The 21,133-nt window shown below is 41.6% G+C and overlaps 1 protein-coding gene across 3 annotated transcripts in view; it reads left to right on the forward strand.

Annotated features, from left to right (window-relative positions):
- Nucleotides 1-18,428, forward strand: part of PRKN (parkin RBR E3 ubiquitin protein ligase) — a 604,066-nt gene extending 585,638 nt beyond the window's left edge. For 2 of the 3 annotated variants that reach the window (XM_081906894.1, XM_081906895.1), the window contains 3 exons: nucleotides 8,718-8,804; nucleotides 16,120-16,237; nucleotides 16,495-18,428. In XM_081906894.1, the coding sequence (XP_081763020.1) occupies nucleotides 8,718-8,804; nucleotides 16,120-16,237; nucleotides 16,495-16,604 (315 nt within the window). In that variant the 3' untranslated portion in view covers nucleotides 16,605-18,428. The remainder of the gene's footprint in view (nucleotides 1-8,717; nucleotides 8,805-16,119; nucleotides 16,238-16,494) is intronic. The other variant, XM_081906896.1, reaches the window with a different exon arrangement.
- The last annotated feature ends 2,705 nt before the right edge of the window (nucleotides 18,429-21,133 follow it).

Below are 21,133 nucleotides of genomic sequence, written 5' to 3' on the forward strand. Positions count from 1 at the left end.
TGGGCCGTCCCTGCTGTTGAAATGCCGGAGCATAAAATCACTACTGGCAGTGACCATCCCAGTTGGACAAGGCAGCTCTTCTCTTTCACTTCTCCTCAGAGTCTTCCCAATACATTCTTTGCCAGTGATGATTATGGCGATGATGATTTAATTTCTATACTGCTTAATATATTAAAAATATCTGTAAGCAATGTACAGAAAATTGAAGCAACAGCAAACAACTTAAACAAAATATTACACAAACACACACAAACATTTCCTTCCAGTAGCACCTTAGAGACCAAGTTTGTTCTTGGAATGAGCTTTCGTGTGCATACGCAGTTCTTCAGATACAAAATTACAGTTACACACACACACGTATACACAGTGCTTTTTTCTGGGGGGACGCAGGGGGCACATACCCCTAAACATTTTGTGAATCTTAAGTTTGGCCTCATTGAGTAGCAGTATTTCAATATGAGCAGGAAAATGAGAGTACCTCTTAACAATTTTTTTTAGAAAAAAGCACTGTGTGTGTGTGTACACACATATTTTCATTCTGACATACCCTCCCTCTCAGCCTCTGGGATCTGGGAACTCACCCATAAAAGTCTCACAACAAGAATACTAGTTCCTGGCAAAGTGGATATGGACTCCCAAAGTGGATGGTACTTCCTCAGGCTGCCCTCAGCTGTGTCCCATTTACTTGCCCTCTCCACACCCAGGTCAAGGTCCAGCAGGTTTGTTGAGTTTCCCAAGGGGTCCAGAGGATGGGAAGAGGCTCCCTCCCTCCACTCATAGCTCTTCCTTCATGCTCTGTCCTCCAGCTGCCTATCCAAGTAGCTACATCTCCTTTTTAGTAAGGAGAGTGCACCAGCGGTACAATTAGATAATGTTAGACTCTGGACTTGGTAGCTTTATGATAAGTGGCTCTTTAGATGGTAATGTATATGACTTAAAATGTTGTAAGCCAGCCTTGCTATGTTTAAGGGCCTTCCTGCTTGTTCTGCTAAGTGTGTCTCTGGATGTCTGTCTCAGGGCTCAGCTAGATTGGTAAAGAAAAGGCGATTTATATGCGTTGTATACACAATATAACATTGTACCACCAGATGGCGCTGTGGAGCCCCATTTTTCTCTACCTGTTTTCCTTGTTTAAATATACGTGTTTAACTGAAACACTTCTTTGATGTGTCTGGATCCAGCCTCAGAGTCTTGCCCTGACAGCACCACTGGAGAGCGCTTTTCAGAGGCAGCAATGCAAGCCACAACTTGGGTTGTAGTGACAGCTCAAGCTGCCATAAAGAACATGGCAAAAGTGATGTGTTTATTCCTGCTTTGGAAATGTTCTTTTCCCATTGCTTTCTTCCCTTGCTCTGAGATAGGTTGTGGGTGAAGAGGGTAGAGCAGAGAGAAATGCCATAGCATCTGAATTTATGGTGATTTAATTATTAGCATCTTAATCTCTGGATACCCATTTTGAAAAAGTTGTTGTCGCATTCAGCCTTCTTAAGAAGACTCTGTGTCCTTGAAATAGGAGACAGCCTTTCCTGCTTTTCATATGTTCCGGTACATCTGAATACCATTTCTCTTTATGAGATGGGCTTGTCAGGACCAGTTTTGCGTGTATCAGCTTTTAGTAACCCTGGACTGAGTCCTGGCTGTTCAGCATGACTTTTCCTCAGCTTGGCTGAGCTTTCCCATAAACATTGATTCATGTACCACTACTGCCATCTTCTGGAAAAAAGAATCACTCATTTTAGGCTGGGTGTATTTATATATTAACTAATTTTATTCCATTCATGAATCACTTCCCATAAACGATCTCAAAGTAGAAACATCAACACTTAAAACAATTAAAAAGAATTCTACATGCAAAAACTATTAAAGACAATTCCATGTATATTAAAAACAATTCCAGTATATAGCATGTGTCCTCCTGTGGAAGTATTACATCTTTGGTAATCAAAGTGGCACAAATGAAAAGGAAATATAACTGAGTTGTCTAACAGCTCTCATATATAGTTAACGTAATAACAAAGATTAATTGTGGACTCTTGCAGCTTCCCTTTATTGTAAATACCCAGTCAGGACTGAGTCCATGCTTTATTGGAATAACCCTGTAAATGCTGACAAGCAACAGATTGTAATTAACTAGATATATGTATGGGGGTATATGCCATCAATATATGTGGCACTTTACAGAATAACATAAGCAAATTAATAAATGAACTTTTGTCCCTTTCTCAAGGAAATTAATTCTGAATTGCAGCAGTGGTGAAGACAAGAATGTTCCCCATTGTAAAACTACCCTTCAGTAGTCTTACTGAAATACAGTAAAGATGGTAATGGATTTGCATTTTTAAAAAAATAGCTCAGCATTTCATAATTAAGCATAAACAAGTTATGTGGCATTGCTCCCATTTTATGACTTTGAGGCCCAGCAATAAATGAACTAGTCAAAGTTAGATCTGTTGGTATATTCATGGTTAGAATTTTTAAACAAAAATATCAATTAAGTAATGCTAAAGAAGGTGCCTCTGTGCATAGGCAGCATGCTTTCCCGTCACCACTGAGCAATTATAGCAACCACCACTAACCCACTTAGAAATAGATAGCCAGGCGTATCGTTTGATGACACACCTTCCATGCAGATTAGAGCCCCAACTCCTTTCTCAGAAGGTGTAACCATGATGCCACCTCCAGTGCCAGGAAACCACAACAGAGCAAATGCATTCTGTTCCCCTCCACACACAATCCACTCCTTGCTTTCCCACCACCATCCTGCCAAACTCCTGCTGCTGTGCCGCTACCAGTCTAGGCAGGGCTGTTTTTTACAAACATGCTCCTTTGAAGAAGGCTACAAAAACCCTGCTTTAATAACAACTGTGGTGCAAAAATCCCTGTCTCTTCTACCTCTTCCAATTTATGCAGCAGTGTTCCTGATCTGGTATACTTTTCAGATTTTGGAGATTTTTATAAACTTCATTTATTCATGTGATTTTCTTTAACCTTGTTTTGAACAACTTTGTGCCACCTTCTTGTAAATGTTTCTAGTAGTAAATGGTTTCCAAACCCATTTGCAAATCCCCCAGTAATGTAATTCTGATATTTATTATTAGATAACCTTATTCCACAGAAATCCAAGTTCTGTTGCAATTCCCAGTGTTGGGATAAAGTGGGTGGTGGGTGTTCCCAATATGGAGACAGTGTTTCAAAGCTCAACTAGCAGAACAATCCTAAATATAAAAAGCCAGCTCAATTTACACTGGTTTAAGTTAAGCCAATGTCAAGAGTAACTTACTCCTGATAGCAGCTTAACCAATGAATTGCAGTTATCCACCCTCATTTTAAAGCAGAACTCTGCAACTTGGTTAAGTACTTAATTCGTTCCGGAGGTCTGTACTTAACCTGAAACTGTTCTTAACCTGAAGCACCACTTTAGCTAATGGGGCCTCCTGCTGCTGCTGCGCCGCCGCACGATTTCTGTTCTCATCCTGAAGCAAAGTTCTTAACCTGAAGCATTATTTCCGGGTTAGCGGAGTCTGTAACCTGAAGTGTATGTAACCTGAAGCGTATGTAACCTGAAGTACCACTGTATTTCTATACCACTTTTCCACATAACAGCCTACAACATGGCTGTGAGGTCACAAATTTTCCTGCTTTTAGCAGTCCCTGTCAGGGCAAACCACAGTGCACAAGTAAGTAGCAGTGTTCACTGTTGTGGGTCACAACATTGTACAGGCCTGCTTTCAACTAATACATTTGTGTGGTGGGTTGCCTCACAAAAATATTTGCTGGCATCTTCCCTGCAGGCTTGCTGTACTTGAACTCTCTCTGTGTGTGTGTTTTGTATGCTGGTCCTGTTTGAAGCTTCCTCCAATGTTCTTTCATATGCTGAAAGGAACTCTGTGGACAATGATCTCATCCCATTGCCTTCAGTGGAAATAAGCCTGATCTCTGGGTGAGATGGTGAACTGTTTTCACATCTTATTAGATAATGGATGAGATGTAAAATCAGTTCCATGGTGGAAGAACACCCTGGAGGTTGATAAGTTTGTCAGAATAAATAGGCCTTCCCCGACACAAATGCATTAAGCACTCCCCTGTTGCAGCACAGCATGGATTATCAGAGAAACAAGCATCCGTTTAAGGAAAGAGAGACCTGTTAGCAGCACAGATTTTTTCATTATTAAGTCCCAGTCCCATGGAACTCCCCCAGCCCTTTGGGATGAAAATTAGCATTTGCATTACTTATGGTCATTGTAAGTAGTCCCATGGAACTCCTCTTCCGATGTTCTTCCTGTTAGCCACGATAGCTTAATGAAAATGTCAAGTTGCCTCTGAACACCAGCTGCTGGGTAGGAGGCAAACAGCTGTGAAGGGGGGCTTAAGATGCCTTAAGATGCAGCCCTTGGGCTTCCCAGATCTGGCTGGCCACTGTTAGAATAGAATCATAGACTTGTGGAGCTGGAAAGCACCATGAGGATCATCTAGTCCGACCCCCTTCAATGCAGGAATATTTTGCTCAGTGTGGGGCTTGAACCCACGTTCCTGAGATTAAGAGTCTTATGCTCTACCGACGGAGAAATAGGACACAAAATAAGAGGTGGGGAACCTCTTTCAGCCTGGGAGCAGCATTCCCTTCTGAGCTACCTTCTTGGGGGGGGGGGGAATCACATTCTCGTGGTAGGTAGGACTAGGGGCAAAAGTGGGTGGGGCGATGAATATAAACGTTGCCTTTGTGTAGTAGGCTGGTTTCTAGACACACTCTCACACACCCTGCTGTCACCTCCATCCAAGCAAGCAAGCAAGGTGTACTCTTTGTTAGGGGCAAAGTTGTGGGCCAAAACAGATGAGTGTCCTCTGTGAGGTAGGGAACATGGCTATCCTACTTACTTCACAAGGCACCACCTACGTGACTGCTGCTGGTCCTCAGGGCATGGGGGGGAAGGTTCTCAAAAGTCTTATATACCATTTCAGCTCTTTCATTTTGAGGGACCCCAAGATAATTTGAAATTAAACTGGATACCTTTGTATATCAATTGTTAAAGAGCTATTTACAGTGCAATGTTCTACACAGGTTTAATGGGATCTACTTCCATGTAAGTGCGCCTAGAATTGCAACCTTAATGTGCTGAAAAGTTCTCAGGTTGCTGAGTTGCTTTATTTATTCATTCACATAGTGTCCACAAGTAAGCAACTTACAGTTTAGAGTAGCTGAAAATATTTGTAGACGTCTGCCTCTAAAACCTTTTTAAAGCATAAAAGAATACTGCAGTTGGAAATTAAGGGCTGAAAATAATCCAGATGTTCCAAGCTCTTCTCTAAAACGGAGTGTTAAAGGGCTTTTTTTCCCTACAAAAAGAGGTGGTGGAACTTGCTGAGCACCCACCCAAATTTAAAAATAAAAATAAAAATTAGGGGAAGCAACCACAGTTATTGAGCTTTCTTCTTAGGGGGAGCAGCCAAAGTTGCTGAGCAACTACCATCTCCTGGTAATAAACATTTTGTTCTGGGCCAGAGACTTTTACGTGAAAGGATGTGCCAATGCCATATATATAGAGAGAGAGAGAGTTGTATGTACATCACTGTGTGCTGTTGTTATTGTTCTTTTATTATTATTGGTTCTTAGCCACACTTTTTGTCCTAGGGCAGCTTCTAAATATTGTAAATGAACAAGATGCTTTTGAGCATATCAAACCATGGAGCATTGAAGACGTGATGTATTAAGACACTGACCCCTTCTCATACACATTAAGACATGCAATTAAAGGAGTTTGCCTGTAAATGTAATGAGAGAGGGGCTATGAAAGAGCAGCCTTATTGGCTGAGTCACATTAAGGGAGAGCATAGGTGAGGTGGAGGAAGGAGCTGTGAGGGACCAAGAAAGCAAAAGGGAGGAGGTGGGTGTTTGCTGTTGCAGAAAATGGGAAAGCACTGAAGCTGGAAAGCAAAGAAAGTGGGTGACGTAGTCAGGGTAATGAGCCAAGGCAATGCTTAGAAGTCGTGTTTTGTTTAGTTGTAAGCTGAATGAGAAGAGATTCAGCAAGGCCTGGTGCCACCTGGATTAACTATGTTGAGTCTTTCAATTTTACCTCCATTTTATTAGTGCTAAAAAGACAAATGAAGTCGCGGCACCTTAGAGACTGACTCATTAACTACTTGGGCCACAGCACTTTTGTCTTTTTGTTGCTGTAGACTAAACCAGCTGCTCTTCTGGAATCGATAACAGATAAGAAACTCTGCAAGAAAACACACACACTGTCTAAAAAGACATGATCCAGTCCACACTTGGATTTTTTAAAAAGCCAATAAGTCTATAGATAGATGATGATGGGGGTAAAATAGCTATTGCCCATTTACCCCCAAATGGTTGGCATGTTAGATAGTAGAACCATCATTGGATCAGACAACTGCATAATAATCACTGTCAACCCATGAAAAACATGATCATGTCAATCTACATAGTGTCTGGCAGTGAGCATAGGAAGTACGTAATTTATTTATATATTTGTTCTCCAACCATATGTTCTCCAACCTCAGAGCAGTTTCACAGCATAAGAAATAGATATGAATAAAACAGTTATTAAAAACACTTCCATTAATAATCTAGAAAAACAACATAGATGCCAGGCAAGCCATGCCTAAAACTAGCTTGTGTGCAAAGAACATTGTGCAGGCTTTCAACAGTGCCCCATTCACTCCTTCCACCTGCTAAATCAGTAGATGGCCAGCCGAGAAGGGAGTTTTGAGGACTGAGATGGAGAAGTTGCAGGAGCCTAAGCCACAGGGATGGTGAAGGTAGGGCTAGGCATGAGGAGAGCCATTGTTGTCCAGTGAAGGTGTTTCATGAAATCCAGCAAACCAAAGAGACCAAGTTTGAAAGAGCTTCCCTTGATTCAGGTTCAGAACATGTCCTCAAAGCACACTGGATGGAGGACCATGGGACAAATTCTTACCAAAGGCACTGTTGGGTGGATGCAGCTGGTAGCTCTAAAGACAAACAATAAAATGGGAATTAAGTTGTCTTGGGCTCCTGCTAACCTTTCATTCTCATCATCCTGACCATGCTGGCTAGGGCTGATGGAAGCTGTAGTTCAAAACATCTGCAGGGCACTATGTAGGCTACCCTAGTTTTCGGGAGAAACTTACTGCTCATCAGAACCCTGCTTGAATGATGGCTTGTTTCAACATGACTTCCCAGCATGCTCTTTTTAGAGCTCTAAAACCCATAAGACGTCAACCCTTCTCCTTAACTAGCTGGGGGGAGTGTTTTGTTTCTTCTCTTCATCCTGTCTGTTGAGGTTAAAGAGCTTTCAGTTTTTCCAGGAAATGTACTAGCTGTATCCCAGTTCTCAAGACAGCAAAAACTGACACAGTAGAGTGCATTCTTTTGGTGCTTTGGTCCTCAATCCTTCAGTCTTCCCATGCAAAGAGTGCTTTAGAGTGGAGTCAGCCTGTTGTTCTGTTTCATTTTGCATAAGCTTCATTTCTGCAGTGCTGCAATGAATTGTGATTTCCTATGGTACTTAAAGTGACAACAGAAGCGTGACAGAGTGCAAAATGGAACTGCAAAGATGAGACATGAGGCAGATAAACATTTTAGTGTCAAGTGCTGCCGATATGTCTATTCATTATTTGTGAGAGCCAGCTCTGTATCGAGAAATCAAGAGTAGTTTATCAGCTTGGCTTGTCAGTGTAGCTAACAGTTGAGAAATCCTTCACTTCTCTGAAGGTGGGTCAAGATTATGTAACTCCAGAATAGGATGAAAAATACCATTTTACATTATTGACTTTTCCTCTTGCCAACAAGGACAGTGAAATTAATTGGGAAATGATAGTTCAAAGATCAGTGGCACATGTCAAGGCAAGCTTTCTTCGTTACATGATACATAGGAATAATTTTTAGACAGTAATGAAAGGAGGCAGTGATGGCCACTTACTTGGATGGCTTTGAAAGAGAATTAGACAAATTCATGGAAGTAAAGGCTATCAGTGGCTCATAGCCATGATGACTATGGTCTGCCTATGGTATGCTTCTGAATACTCATTGCTGGAAACCACAGAAGAGCAGAAACTAGAGCACAGTTCTGCCTTGCCAGTTTCCTCAAAAAGATCCTAAAGCAAGGATGCTGAAGCTTTTTCAGCTCAAGGGGCCACGTTATGTCTGGGCAACTTTCCAGAGACCACATGCCAGAGGCAAAAGTGAGCAGAACAATTAATATGAATTTTACCTTTCTACAATACAGTAGGCAGGTTTCTTAACATTCACACACCCCTTTGTATTCTCCATCCTGAATTTTCAGAGTTCAAGGTTACAACCCAGCCCAACAAAAACATCCAAGGAAATTGTAAAGCAGGGCTGGTAAGTGGCTCAGGAGGGTCTGCCAACTGGGGAGTCCTGAGGGCCACATAGAGAGGCTTCGGGGGCTACATTTAGCCCCCGGTACTGAGTTTCCAAATCACTGTCCTAAAATAAATTTATTTCATTGTGGTCGCTAGTCTGTAAAGGATATCTACAATTTCTGAAGTTATCTTATTTCCTAGCAGAAAATTATACAAATAAATGGGATTGTGTTAATGAGCAGGCTGTGTAATAAGATGCATGATTAGAAGAGCTGATGAGAATTTAATGGGATGAGAAAGACGATAGATCAGCTGGTGTACAACCCTTTACGATGGTGCTATCATGGCTCTATCTCTGATTTTTGCTCATGTCTTCTGGCTTCTTTTTCCAGTTTGTGTTCTGCCGTGAATGTAAGGAAGAATACCATGAAGGAGAATGCAACAAACTCTTCGAAACTCAAGGAGCCACAGCCCAAGAGGTACATAGCACATTTCACAGAAAATTAGCTCCAGCCCAAGCAGGGACACCAGGTCATGAATTACCAGAGAGGGGTCAGGTTGTGGTGTAGACACAGCGAAACACGTTTTTTCAGTGGCCAAGAGTTGCAACCACCAAAATTGCTTTGCTTATCATGAGAGACACAGAAATGCAGGGGAACATTATGGTAACTGCCCCTCTCTCCATGTGTCTCCTTCCCTGGCTGGGAAAGTCTGAGAAGCCCTGCTCTTCTCCACCTTTTATTGCCAGTGCTGAGTAAGTGCCCCATTCCACAGACATCTATATATAGAGGAGTGAGCAGTGCAGATGAGATGATGTCCAAGGATTCTGTACATTCACATGCCAAAGGGATGGCTGCCAATGACATGCTCAGCATCATCATGCAGTATTCTTAGACAGGGTTGCAGCACCACAGCAGAGTTTACTACAGACACCTGCCCAGCTCTCTGCTTTTTAAGAGTGACTAGGCCTGGGAACCGCCATTTTAATTTCTGTTAATGCCCTTGTACTATGTCAAGGAAGTTAAAATGGCAGTCTATAGACCCAGGTGCTTGTTGCCTACTGGAATGCTGTTTCTTCCTGCTGCCTGTTGTCATTACCACTGCCACCAGGGGAGCCAGAGGTGGTGGGGCACAGGAGTCTTCCCACCAGAAAGTACAGTGCCAAGGGCCTCTGCATGTTTGGGGTGTGTGAGAGTCCAGCCCTGTCTGGACTTCAAACCTAGAATCTCCTCAGATGAGGAGGTCATCTCCCCCAGAACCACATGAGCAGAGATACATGGTCAACCAGGCAGGAACTTCAAAACTGTCATTGAAGTTCCTGGCTAGTGTCATGAGAGAATAGTTTTGTGGGGGAGCTCATAGAAGCACCTGCTTGGGTCAGGGCCTGGCTGAGAGCTAGAAAGGAGTGAAGCCTCTGGTTTATGTATAAGCTCTCAGTCAGAGCTACTTCGTTGCTGAAACAAACTTCTCTCTCAGGCATCAGCCTTCCTGACCTGGAGATACAGACATGGAGCCAGCCCTGCCCAGTGGGGTTGAAGAGATAGTTTAGAAGATCTGAGTTCTAGAAGTTTGGGAAATAACTTTTAGATTAGATTTCTTACCTGCCCTTCATCATGAGGTCCCGGGACAGGTCTCAACAATTTAAAATTATGATATTAAAAACAATTAAAATAGATTATCATCAAGAGAATGGTATGGGTCCTAAAATATGTATCTTGGGTGTCAAAGGCCAGAGTAAAGAGGTGTTGTTTCAGCATACAAAGAAGACTCCATAAAGAAGATGCCAGATGCACCTCTATGGGAAAGGAATTCCACAACTTAGGGGCTACCCTTTCTCCTGGGCCATCACCTCTTCAAACATCAGAGTGCACTGGAAGAACCAAGGGGGTTTTCTCTTAACATCTAAGACTGTCTGCAGGAAGAGAGGAGGTCTTTCAGATATTTGGGACCTAAAAAGGTGTTATGGATTATGTCTATGTTTCTGCACTCAACATAGTTGCTGAATTGGCCATACTATTGATTTTATTGCTTTTTTTAAAAAATGCCTTGCTTTCTTCCTCTAGAAACTTACAGAACAGTGTCATTTGTTAGCACAGATGTGGCCTCTTTGAAAGGCCTTTTGGGATTGTATTTAGTTAACACACATCTCTGAAAAGTTTGTCAGCTTTTTCTTGCCAACAAACTTGCATTTAATTCGCTACTAAGGACACTTTTGTGGTTGGAACTAAAAAGGGGGACTTAATTTAACAGCATAAATTGTTTCTCCAAGTACTGTGAGAATTTTCAAACAGGATGGCTTCTTTGGGCTGAATATCATAAGCTGATCATTATCTTTAAAATTCATAGTAGTTCTGAGGCCTGTTGTTCACCCTATGAGGCTAAATGCCAAACTGTGGGTAAGATTATTTCAATACAATTATGCTGAGATAATGTCAAGACCCATTAAAAAGCCATAAACATGGAGATACAGCATGATGGGGTAAAGCAGCGAGCCAATTTATATATTAATCCTAATGAAATGGAAGTTCTTTAAAGTTCAACTTTTTGGCAGTAGAATACTGAGAAATTCACTTTTATTTGTTGCTGCAACAGTAATGTGATCTTGAAGCTGAACACACTTAAATAGTTCAGCAATATGGGCCCAACAGTTTCACCCACATCTCAGCAATCTGTGGTTGTGCTTATAGTTGTGGGAGTAGGGGATTTCCCTCTGTTCTTGTGTAAATTCGTCCTTGTGAAATCAGAGGATCAAAAGTAGGCATTATATGCCAAAATATATGTTAATAAGTCCATCTCAGATATCAATACTTCCCTATCTGTACTGAAAAGGTAACATGAGGTTTTTTCCCCCAAGCAGTATGTACAGTATATACAGACCCTCTGTTTCCAAAAATGGCATTTACTTTTTGGCCAACTACCATAAAGTGGGGCCGTAGCTCAGTGGCAGAGCTTGTGCTTTACTTACAAAACGTGTCAAGCTGAATCCCTGGCATTTCCATAGCAAAAACAAAAACTTTGTCTGAAACATTGAGGAGCTACTGCCATTCAGTAAATGACAAGGTGCTAGTGGGCCCAGGGTCTAACCCAGTACAAGGCAGGTTGCTACGTGTGTTGTGAGTGATCAATGTTTGTTGTGTTGGATGTACAGAACGTCAGTGAACTACTTGCGTAGGGACCTAGAGAAGGTTGCTATAAGAAAACAATAACACATTATGTGTGCTGATTCCTCCAAAAAGCCACAGCTAGGAGGCAAATAAATATATGATTTGTTTAAAGTTGGGCAATGCCAGTTGCCACCTGATGTAGCATGATGACAAAGATAGCTTTGATTTCTGCAAGTTTTCCTTGACTGTCTTGTTAGTATAGGGCTGGCCCAGGACATTTTAGTGGTAGAGGCAAAACAGATAATAATGTGCAGCAGATGCACAGGATGAGGATACCAACAAGCATAGGGCACACTGCAAGGAGACTAGATGTGCTGCCCCTCCCAGATTTCCAGCTCCTGCTGCCCTGAGGCAACTGCCTCACCTCACCTCATGGGCAGGCTGATGAGGTCTGGGAGAGAGGAAGAGATGTTGGGCAGAAAGAGGGGGAGAGAGATGTGTGGGAGGGAGGGAGGGGCATGTGTTTCTGTGAACTATATATTTGCAGTGAGCCTGTGCATGAGAGTGAGTGTGTGACTACCTTGTATATTTTTCCTGTTACTGGAGAATGCTCCCTGTTGTTATTACACAGCAGCAGCATCACTGTGTGAGTAAGATAGAACAATATTGTGTGAGCTCCACAATCAAGGCCAGGAGGACATAGCAGACTTCCCATGGTAAACCTAATGTCGTCTGGGTTGGGGAAGCAATGACTGTACCCTCTCTCTCATTTTCAGTTATGGCTGCTCCCATAGCAGCCATGTTGTATTATGCTCCCCGGGTAGCAATTTTGTGACTGGATCCCACAGCACGTTCTTGATATTCAAATGTGCCTACTGGTCCAAAAATGTTGGTGACCCGTAGTATTACTTTTTACTATTGCTGCTGAAGACTAATGTGGCTACCCCTCTAGAAATGTAATGTTTATTGTAATCGTGTACATACTTCTCATGACACAGCAAAAGAGAGTTTCCATCATGTATACACTGAAAGCATCATCTTAAAAGCAGAGACATCACCTTGCCAACAAAGGTCTGTATAGTTAAAGCTATGGTTTTCCCAGTAGTGATGTATGGAAGTGAGAGCTGGACCATAAAGAAGGCTGATCGCCGAAGAATTGATGCTTTTGAATTATGGTGCTGGAGGAGACTCTTGAGAGTCCCATGGACTGCAAGAAGATCAAAGACATCCATTCTTAAGGAAATCAGCCCTGAGTGCTCACTGGAAGGACAGATCATGAAGCTGAGGCTCCAATAATTTGGCCACCTCATGAGAAGAGAAGACTCCCAGGAAAAGACCCTGATGTTTGGAAAGATGGAGGGCACAAGGAGAAGGGGACGACAGAGGACGAGATGGTTGGACAGTGTTCTCGAAGGTACCAGCATGAGTTTGACCAAACTGCAGGAGGCAGTAGAAGACAGGAGTGCCTGGCGTGCTCTGGTCCATGGGGTCACGAAGAGTGGAACACAACTAAATGACTAAACAACAACAAATACAGTGGTACCTCGGGTTAAGTACTTAATTTGTTCCGGAGGTCCGTTCTTAACCTGAAACTGTTCTTCACCTGAAGCACTACTTTACTAATGGGGCCTCCTGCCACCAGAGCACGATTTCTGTTCTCATCCTGAAGCAAAGTTCTTAACCCAAGGTACTATTTCTGGGTTAGCGGAGTCAGTAACCTGAAGTGCATGTAACCTGAAGTGTATGTAACCCAAGGTACCACTGTACACTGAAAGAGAGAGAGATTTAATCCTTCAGTGACTTCTCTCTCAGTTGAAGGCTTTTTCGCTTTACTTTGGTGCATTCGTAGTATTTTACCACTTGGTGGCACTATGTTACTAAAGAGAATACATGTGAGCTAAAGAAAAAAAAATTGAAGCCTCTCATACTCCTTAGAGGAATTGAAGTGATCCAAGGATTTATTAAATGCAACCAAACTGTTTTCGTGCCTTCTGTCTTAAAATTTTACAATGTTATTTTTTGACAGTTTGAATCTTATCTGCCATTTTGATTCCACTTAGAAAGTATTTTGTGTTAGGTGATATATGCCCAGTGCCTGCTAGAAGCTAACTACCCTCGGATTGCCAAGTATTTTTCTATTCTATGCTTACCTGCACGTATATGTCAAGCTTCTTCAAGAGATGGCATCATAATTTGGCACTAGTTGCAAAGGTGTGTAAAATGGACTGTTTGCAGTATTTGCTCTCCTATCCTATTGTGAAAACAGTTGTTTTGTGAACTTCTACAAATGTATGTGGGGTAATCCAGTAGAAGAAGAAAACACCTCCACTTCCTGACTCATACAGTCATTCTTTGGGTTCCACTCACTTGTGTGAAGAAATACAAGAGGGGCAGGACCAATCCTGTGTACACTCAGACCAAGGACCAGCTGACAGAGGTCTGTTTCATCAGTTAAATCAAATCAGCAATCATAGTTGGAAAAGAAAGTCTTCCCATGAACATCTGCCTCACCACTGTCTAACAGGACACTAGACTAGATGGAGCTTTGGCTTAATGTAGCTGGGCCAATGTACACGGGATTTGACCTGCCTTTCTCGTTTTTCCTCACATGAGTGGAAGCCAAAGAGGGACAACACAAGTGAGGAAGTGGGGGTGCTCCTTATTCCACTAGATTACCCCACATACATTTGAAGAAGTTCAAAAAGTGATGTTTTTAATGTAGCCACATTCTTAGGTCAAGATCAGATGTTCCTAACACGATGATATATAGGATGTGACACAAAGTGGGCTTAGGGTTTCTGCTATTTATACTCTTAAACCTTCCAGACCCTTGATTTGGGGGGGGAGGTGGAATTCAGTCACATACTGGCAAATTCAGGTTCCACAAGTAAAGCTGCTTTGGTGTTTGTTTCTTGTGAAACAAACCAGCTCTCCCCCCACCCACCCATTGTACTTTTTGCAATAAAGGAAAGTGATGAGGAAATTCACTGCAAAGTTTGAGGTAACATTTGCTTCATATAACCTACCCACAAACTTTATGCAAGCAAGTCAGGATGAATGCTCTATAAACAGGTTCTCTGGAAGCATCCTTAGTTGTTCTAGTAACTTTCTGGCACAGACGCTAAACATTTCCCTTTCAAATCTCGTAACATTTATTTTACTGTAGTGTGAATCATTTCTCCTTCGTGTAAAAGCAGGCTAGGGAAAGGCAGAAGGTACTGTTAATCATTCCAAAGCATGTCCTGATGGCAAAACGAAAAGATCTGCAAAACAGGTTGATGAAGAGAGCATGATCATCAAGAATTGCTTTCAGCCTGCAGTTCTTGCCATCACCAGAAGATGGCAAGAAGTTCATAACTATTATAGTCATTGCTGACCAAGCGATGCTTCATGCTTGCTGAACAGCAGCTGTCTAATGTGTTTTTGCTGCAGGTGTGCATGATTGAGAAGGCCGGTCTTTTACACACAGGTGATGGTTTCCTAATCATATAGCAATGCATAACTGGTAGTCACAATTTCATAATTTGGCTTCAGTGTGGGATTTTGCGATGAGCTTTCCCCAAACAAGTTAATTGTGGTGATTCCTGGAAGATGGTGAATATATATGCTGGGCAGATTTGTTTTGCTAAGATAATAATACCCAGTCATGCAATACCATTTATCAAGTTACAAAATACATAAATGTCAAGCGCTTTGGTATGCAGAAGTGATGCAAATGATTTCTGTGTGCTTGCAGCTTGGTTGATGTTATTATAGGGGGAATAACATGGCATAATGAAATGTCACTGGGAGAAACAGCATAAAAGAATAAATCTGTCATACTGGAGAAGAGGAGGAAGATGTCAAGGAAAGAGGGAAACTTAGTACAAGGTTATGTCAAAGTCAGTTAGCTCAGTTGTAACCATGGTGCTGATAACACCAATGTAAAGCATTTTGATCCCCTTTTGGGCCACCTGCATTTTCCTGCATTGCAGGGGTTGGGCTAAACGACCCTTGGGTCCCTTCCAACTCCACAATTCTATCTTTCTAACACTGGTTAATTTTCATGTAATATTTCCCCCCTCCCATCTATCTATTTATCTATCTATCTATCTAATGAAGGAGAGGTAGAAGGAAACTGATTAACTGTGTGATTTGGTTCACTTGGCTGCTTCAGAAATGGGCTAGTGATGGACTCTGTGGGGTGCAGGCCCCTGTCCCTTCCATCATGGACACAGCATCACTTTGGAGCTGAAAACACCCAGTTTACCTGATGCTTCTCTTCTTGATTAGGCAAATGACTTGAAGCCAGTCACCAGCCCAGATACATATGAACAAGACATAGTCAACAGATGGAAAGGAGGACCCTACTGATAGATTTATCTTGATGGTCTTTTCATCTTTAGTCTTCATTTGTGTAAAATGGGTACAAAACCAAGCCCTCCTCAACAGTGGTGATGATATTCTGGCTTACAGCAGAGCTTTCTTCACATCTTCCTTACAGAGAGAATTCAGTGTGCTACAAGACTCTATGTTGGCTTTGTGGCAAGAGATTAACAGGGCTGCTTCTTTGGAAACTTCTCCTCTGGTCAGGTGGAAGTAATATCTGCCCTCCTCATTATCTGCATAGAAGGATCAAACTGAAAGAAACAGCCACATGTCCTATTTTCTGCTTGAGCAGCATTCTGTTCATCTCCCCCCCCCCTTACAGGGATATGGAGTTGATGAGCACGCAGCCCTACAGGCTCGATGGGAAGAGGCATCCAAAGAAACAATCAAAAGAACAACAAAGCCATGCCCTAAGTGTCATGTTCCAGTGGAAAAGGATGGTAAGTTTATTGATCAGTATTCAATACTGATCAATACAGCTCGGGGGAGGAACGTCAGGCCCAGGGGTGAAATGTTGCACAAAAGCCTTTCTATTAGGCCCTTGGTCTCTCCCTGGACCCTCTGTCCCAAGCCACACCCTCAAGCATAGTAAATTCTAAATGTTATATGCCCATTATTTTTATTTTTTGTCATCCATCCACTTTTGCCTATGAACTCATTTGCAATTTCTTACTTTTGGTTTTGGTTTTTCTTCTAGGTGGATGCATGCATATGAAGTGTCCTCGGCCTCAGTGCAGATTTGAGTGGTGTTGGAACTGTAGCCTAGAGTGGAACAGGACTTGCATGGGCGATCATTGGTTTGACTGATCACCAAACAACACTGCAAAAAACAGCACATATGACAATATGCTGGTACTTGAGAATGTAGACCCACAAGCACAGCTCCTTCTACCAGGGTCAAATCCTGAACTCCTTGCTCAGGGAGTGAATTCCTCATTAGCCCCAGATTAAGGAATTCACTTAATAAAACCACCTATTTATTAGCTCAGATATGCAGGTAAATGAACAATTGTTTGTTCAGATGGCCCTTATGCTTCCTAAATTCATGATAAAATTTAGAGGGCTCATGCTTTCATTTGTTCTGGTACATTACCCCTTGTTCCACCAACACCCCCTAGTGATGTTCCTCCTTTGGGGAAATGGGTAGTGTTACCAGTGTCAGTTTATCTCTTTAATGGGTTTGTTCTTTGATCTAAGACTGGATCACATTAAGTATTTTATTGGCCACATTTGATAAAGACTTATGCCTTATGGGGAACTGTTTAGCATGATTTCCTATAACATCTGCATTTTCAGCATATGCTATGATAAGTCACCTATTACTGTATATTAATTCCACTTTCATACACTATGTTTCCATGTCAACATCTATTAAAGACATGTGGCATTGATAATTTCCACCTCAGGTGTTCTGCTTGGCAAACAGTAGTTAGACATACAGTGTTACATGAGCAATATTTGGAATTGTAATTCATTTTCTGACAGGCCTCCATGGAAGTTAAGCACATGTTTTAAAACATTGTGTTTTAAACATGTTGCATGTGCAGTCAAAATCCACTGTTGCTATCTTGCTCATCGAATGCTCTTTTTTTTTTATCTGACAGAGGCATCTGCTGATAAAGGAGGTGGGCAAATGATTTCCTACAAATTCCCTTCTCTGCTGCAGCCCCCTGTGTCCCAGGGGATTGTGGGACCTTCCGGAATAGTATGGAAGGTGACATGAGGTCTGCAGCGGGAAAGGGCCCCCCTCTTAGGTTAGCAGACACCTCTGCTGGATCACAAGCCATCCTATGGGCAGCACAGCACCTCTCAAATGGATCTGGGCAGATACTCCATAAATATGTGCTACAACTGCCAAGAACAACTTAGTGGTTGCTTTAATCAAATATCAGTGCTTTTAAGTTACCAAAGTCTGAGTTTGTTTAGGCACAGTTTGGCTGATCCAAGAAGGAATTTGATGCCTGCTGGATACTATGTGTTGGTGATGAATGATGCCTAACAATTCAAGAGTGGAACAAGACAGGATGGCAACAGACCCATGTCTTCATATATAGACTGCCACCGACTAGCTGCCAAGCAGGATGGGGGTGATTAAGAAAAGTGACAGGCAGAAGGGGAGTTCCTAGCCATTCCTCTACCTGTTGTTTTTCAGACCATGACTCCTTCCCAAACCCCCGTTTCCTCCCTAGTTGAACTTATTTCAAGTCTTGGACCCCAGTTAGGGGAGGGAAGTTTGGGAAAGGCAGGTTCAAAAAGATTAAATGTGGAAATTAGCGAGCGCTTCTCCATCAGGTTAATGTGTTAACATGAATAGCTTCACACTGGCAAAGTCTGACAAATGGAAGCCACTCTTTCAAGAAATTGACTTATTAGGTGTCTAAAATTATGACTGCCAAAAAAACAAAGAAAAGAATGGGAAAGGATTAGGGAATAAGCTTCTGTACATGTCATTATCAGAGCCCAACACTACCTCTTCCTCATATCAGCGAATCTACTTTTCACAGAAATAAGATGCACAATCAAAGAAGTTTGCTCTCATGCTGAATCAAATCAATTCTCTTTGTGATGTCTGGCTGAATAAATTCAGGATAAGCATCAAAGGAAAATAATAAAGTTCATATGTTTACTTTTCCAGGTGTTCTCTGAACATGTTATTACATCACTTTTTCAATCTCTACAGGCTGGATTCTGTTTAAATACTCCGTATTCTTAAGGCCGTTCAACAGATGCAAGGAGAATACACAGAGTGAATACTGTAAAATGTAGTAAGTGTTTGAACTGCTTCCTTTGGGATGCGATGCTCCATTGAACTAAGAACAGAAAATGTGTAAAGTCTATAGCAAACATAGCAAGAGATATGTCCAAGTACATATGCATAGGACTACGCTCTAAGAGCTTCTTGTTGGACTACTAGAAAAGGTGCCCAACATTAAAGTGCTTCTTGATTACTTAGATTCTAAAACTTTTGTATTTATGCAGATGATGCGAGTAATCTTTAAAATGTTAGTCTTGTTTAGATCATTGATCTTGAACAAATGATGATGATCATATGAATACCTGCATCCTTTTCAGATCTGTAATCAGCTGCTCTGTAGTTCCACAATTCAGATGTGGACACAGTACAATTTGGTCTAAATAATTATTGGTCTGCTCTCTACAACATCTAATACATTTGTTTCATTTAACCAAGCCTACCTTCATTACATTTATTGCAAGCCATTTATTGCAGAATTCCACTTGGACTACAGAAATAGGGGTGTTACCAAGGAACAAATGGATTCTCCATTGAAAAAAATTGCAAGGCCTAGATTTTTCATTCATATATCATATAGAGGTCAACATCCATCCAACCTACTCTGAAATCCAGATGGTCCACTGTCTTCCCCAGTTCTTTAGTCCATGCACAAAGCCGCTTGCAATGGCATCTGTTCTATAATGCCAAAAAGTACTACAGTGAGGTAGAGAATTCTACATACATAGAGCATGCATGATCTATGATAGTGGCAGAGACTATATTTGCTGATGTGCTGCATGGCGTATGCAGCTCAGTCTTCCAACCCTGGAGAGGAATTTGCCAGATCCTAGTAAATCTGTTTTCTATTCCGATTCAGCCCTGCTGTGTGTGAAAATGGGCGGCATCCATCATTTATCATTCAGTGATTTGCATCAGAACAAATGATGTGTCTCTGTTGTTTGAAGTGAGGCGAGGGATAGGGAAACATTGTCTGAGTGCTGGATTTGTTTTAGCTATTTCCCACATGCAAGTTTTCCATTTTTTATTTTTACCCTACTCTTTGGCTGCAAGAGGCTCGCAGAACAGCTACAATTTGCAACTCAAAAGGCATTGGGGAGAGAGAAGGGAAAGAAATATGCTCAGGCACTAATTCTTAGTTACAAAGTTCTTATAATCACCTGAAATGGAAACAGTAGAAGATGAGAAGGAAACAAACGTTGCTGATTTTCCAAGTAGAGATGGAGTAGCCCTGCTTCCTTTTTCTCCCTCTGCTGTAGCATGATGGAAGGACAACCACCAGTTAATTGAAGGAGGAGCATGATGAAACTGGCTTCTCAGCAGGATGGATGAATCTTTTTCTGAGTTTCTCATTCTTCCAGTCTTCAGTTTGCCATATGACTGCAATTTTTTTTTCCAAGAACAAATATCCTCATAGTGTGCATTTCTCCTAATATGTGTATTTTAATACCATTTTGCTACCCATACACATTTTTGCAAGCCATACAATGCACCTTTGAATGTAACCTACTTTTTGTACACTTTTTGTTTGGCAAACAGCACCACAAAATTCATGTTTAAGTTTGTGTACTGTTTCAAAAAGTGCAAGTTAGGTAAGTTTGCAGAAATATGTGAACGAAACCAAATTTCTCCCCCATCCCTACTTCTCAGTAGATTTATGGTAGGTGGCCCTGCTTCTCTTTTCTTCCTGCTGCGGCCTGCTGAACATGTATCTGCCATTGAGCCCAATGTAGACTAATGTAGAAAAATCCTTATCCTAATTTCCAATATTTTGACATTGGCTTTGGAGTTTTAAGCATTAAAATGACAGGAGTGATGCCCTAAAATAGGGTGGCATTTCTCCACATATAGCAACGGTGTTGCTGCTCTCTTTGATAATTTTGTTGTGTAATCTTTGCACTTCCTCAAACTTTTTTCTCTGCAGAAAGTTAACTCTGAGAAAGTTAACACACTTTGAAAATTGCTAGAAGTTCTAACTCCCGCACTTCCAATAATTCCAAATGCTTGTGTTGTAAGAGTCCAAATTTAGGAGCACATATTTCATGCAAAAACTACATTTGCAGTCCAGTGCCAAGACATTTTTGAGTGAAGAGATGTTAACAGCTGAGTGAATGTGGCAATCACACACATTTTATTTTTAGATTCAGCCTGCTAGGAACTGAATCATTAAAGAGGGAAGTGAAACATTTTGTAATATCCATTTTTCTTTTAGATTAATTCCTACTAATGGTGGGACCAGACACATAAATACAGGACATTGCTTGTGTTGTAATGTCACAATAGGAAGAAGGTTGCATCTTTTCACTTGGCTTGCCTATATACGTGTTTACCATCCTGGCCCTTCATCCTGAGACTAGTGGGCTTCAGTCACAAAGCTATGCATTATGAGTAAACAGGTTGAACACTAGGTTCGAGTTGTTTTTGCTAAAAACAACTTCAGGAGAAGGGAAATTGGAGCAGGGAAGCAGCAGAGAGAAGGTGCTTAATCCTTTCACCACACACAGATTATCTGCTCCAAATCACCCTCAGATGGTTGCACACACAAACATGTCACACAAACACATATTTTGAATTCTGCATACAT

The sequence above is a fragment of the Podarcis melisellensis genome (assembly GCF_964234715.1).
Source record: "Podarcis melisellensis genome assembly, chromosome: 3".
NCBI lineage: Eukaryota > Metazoa > Chordata > Lepidosauria > Squamata > Lacertidae > Podarcis > Podarcis melisellensis.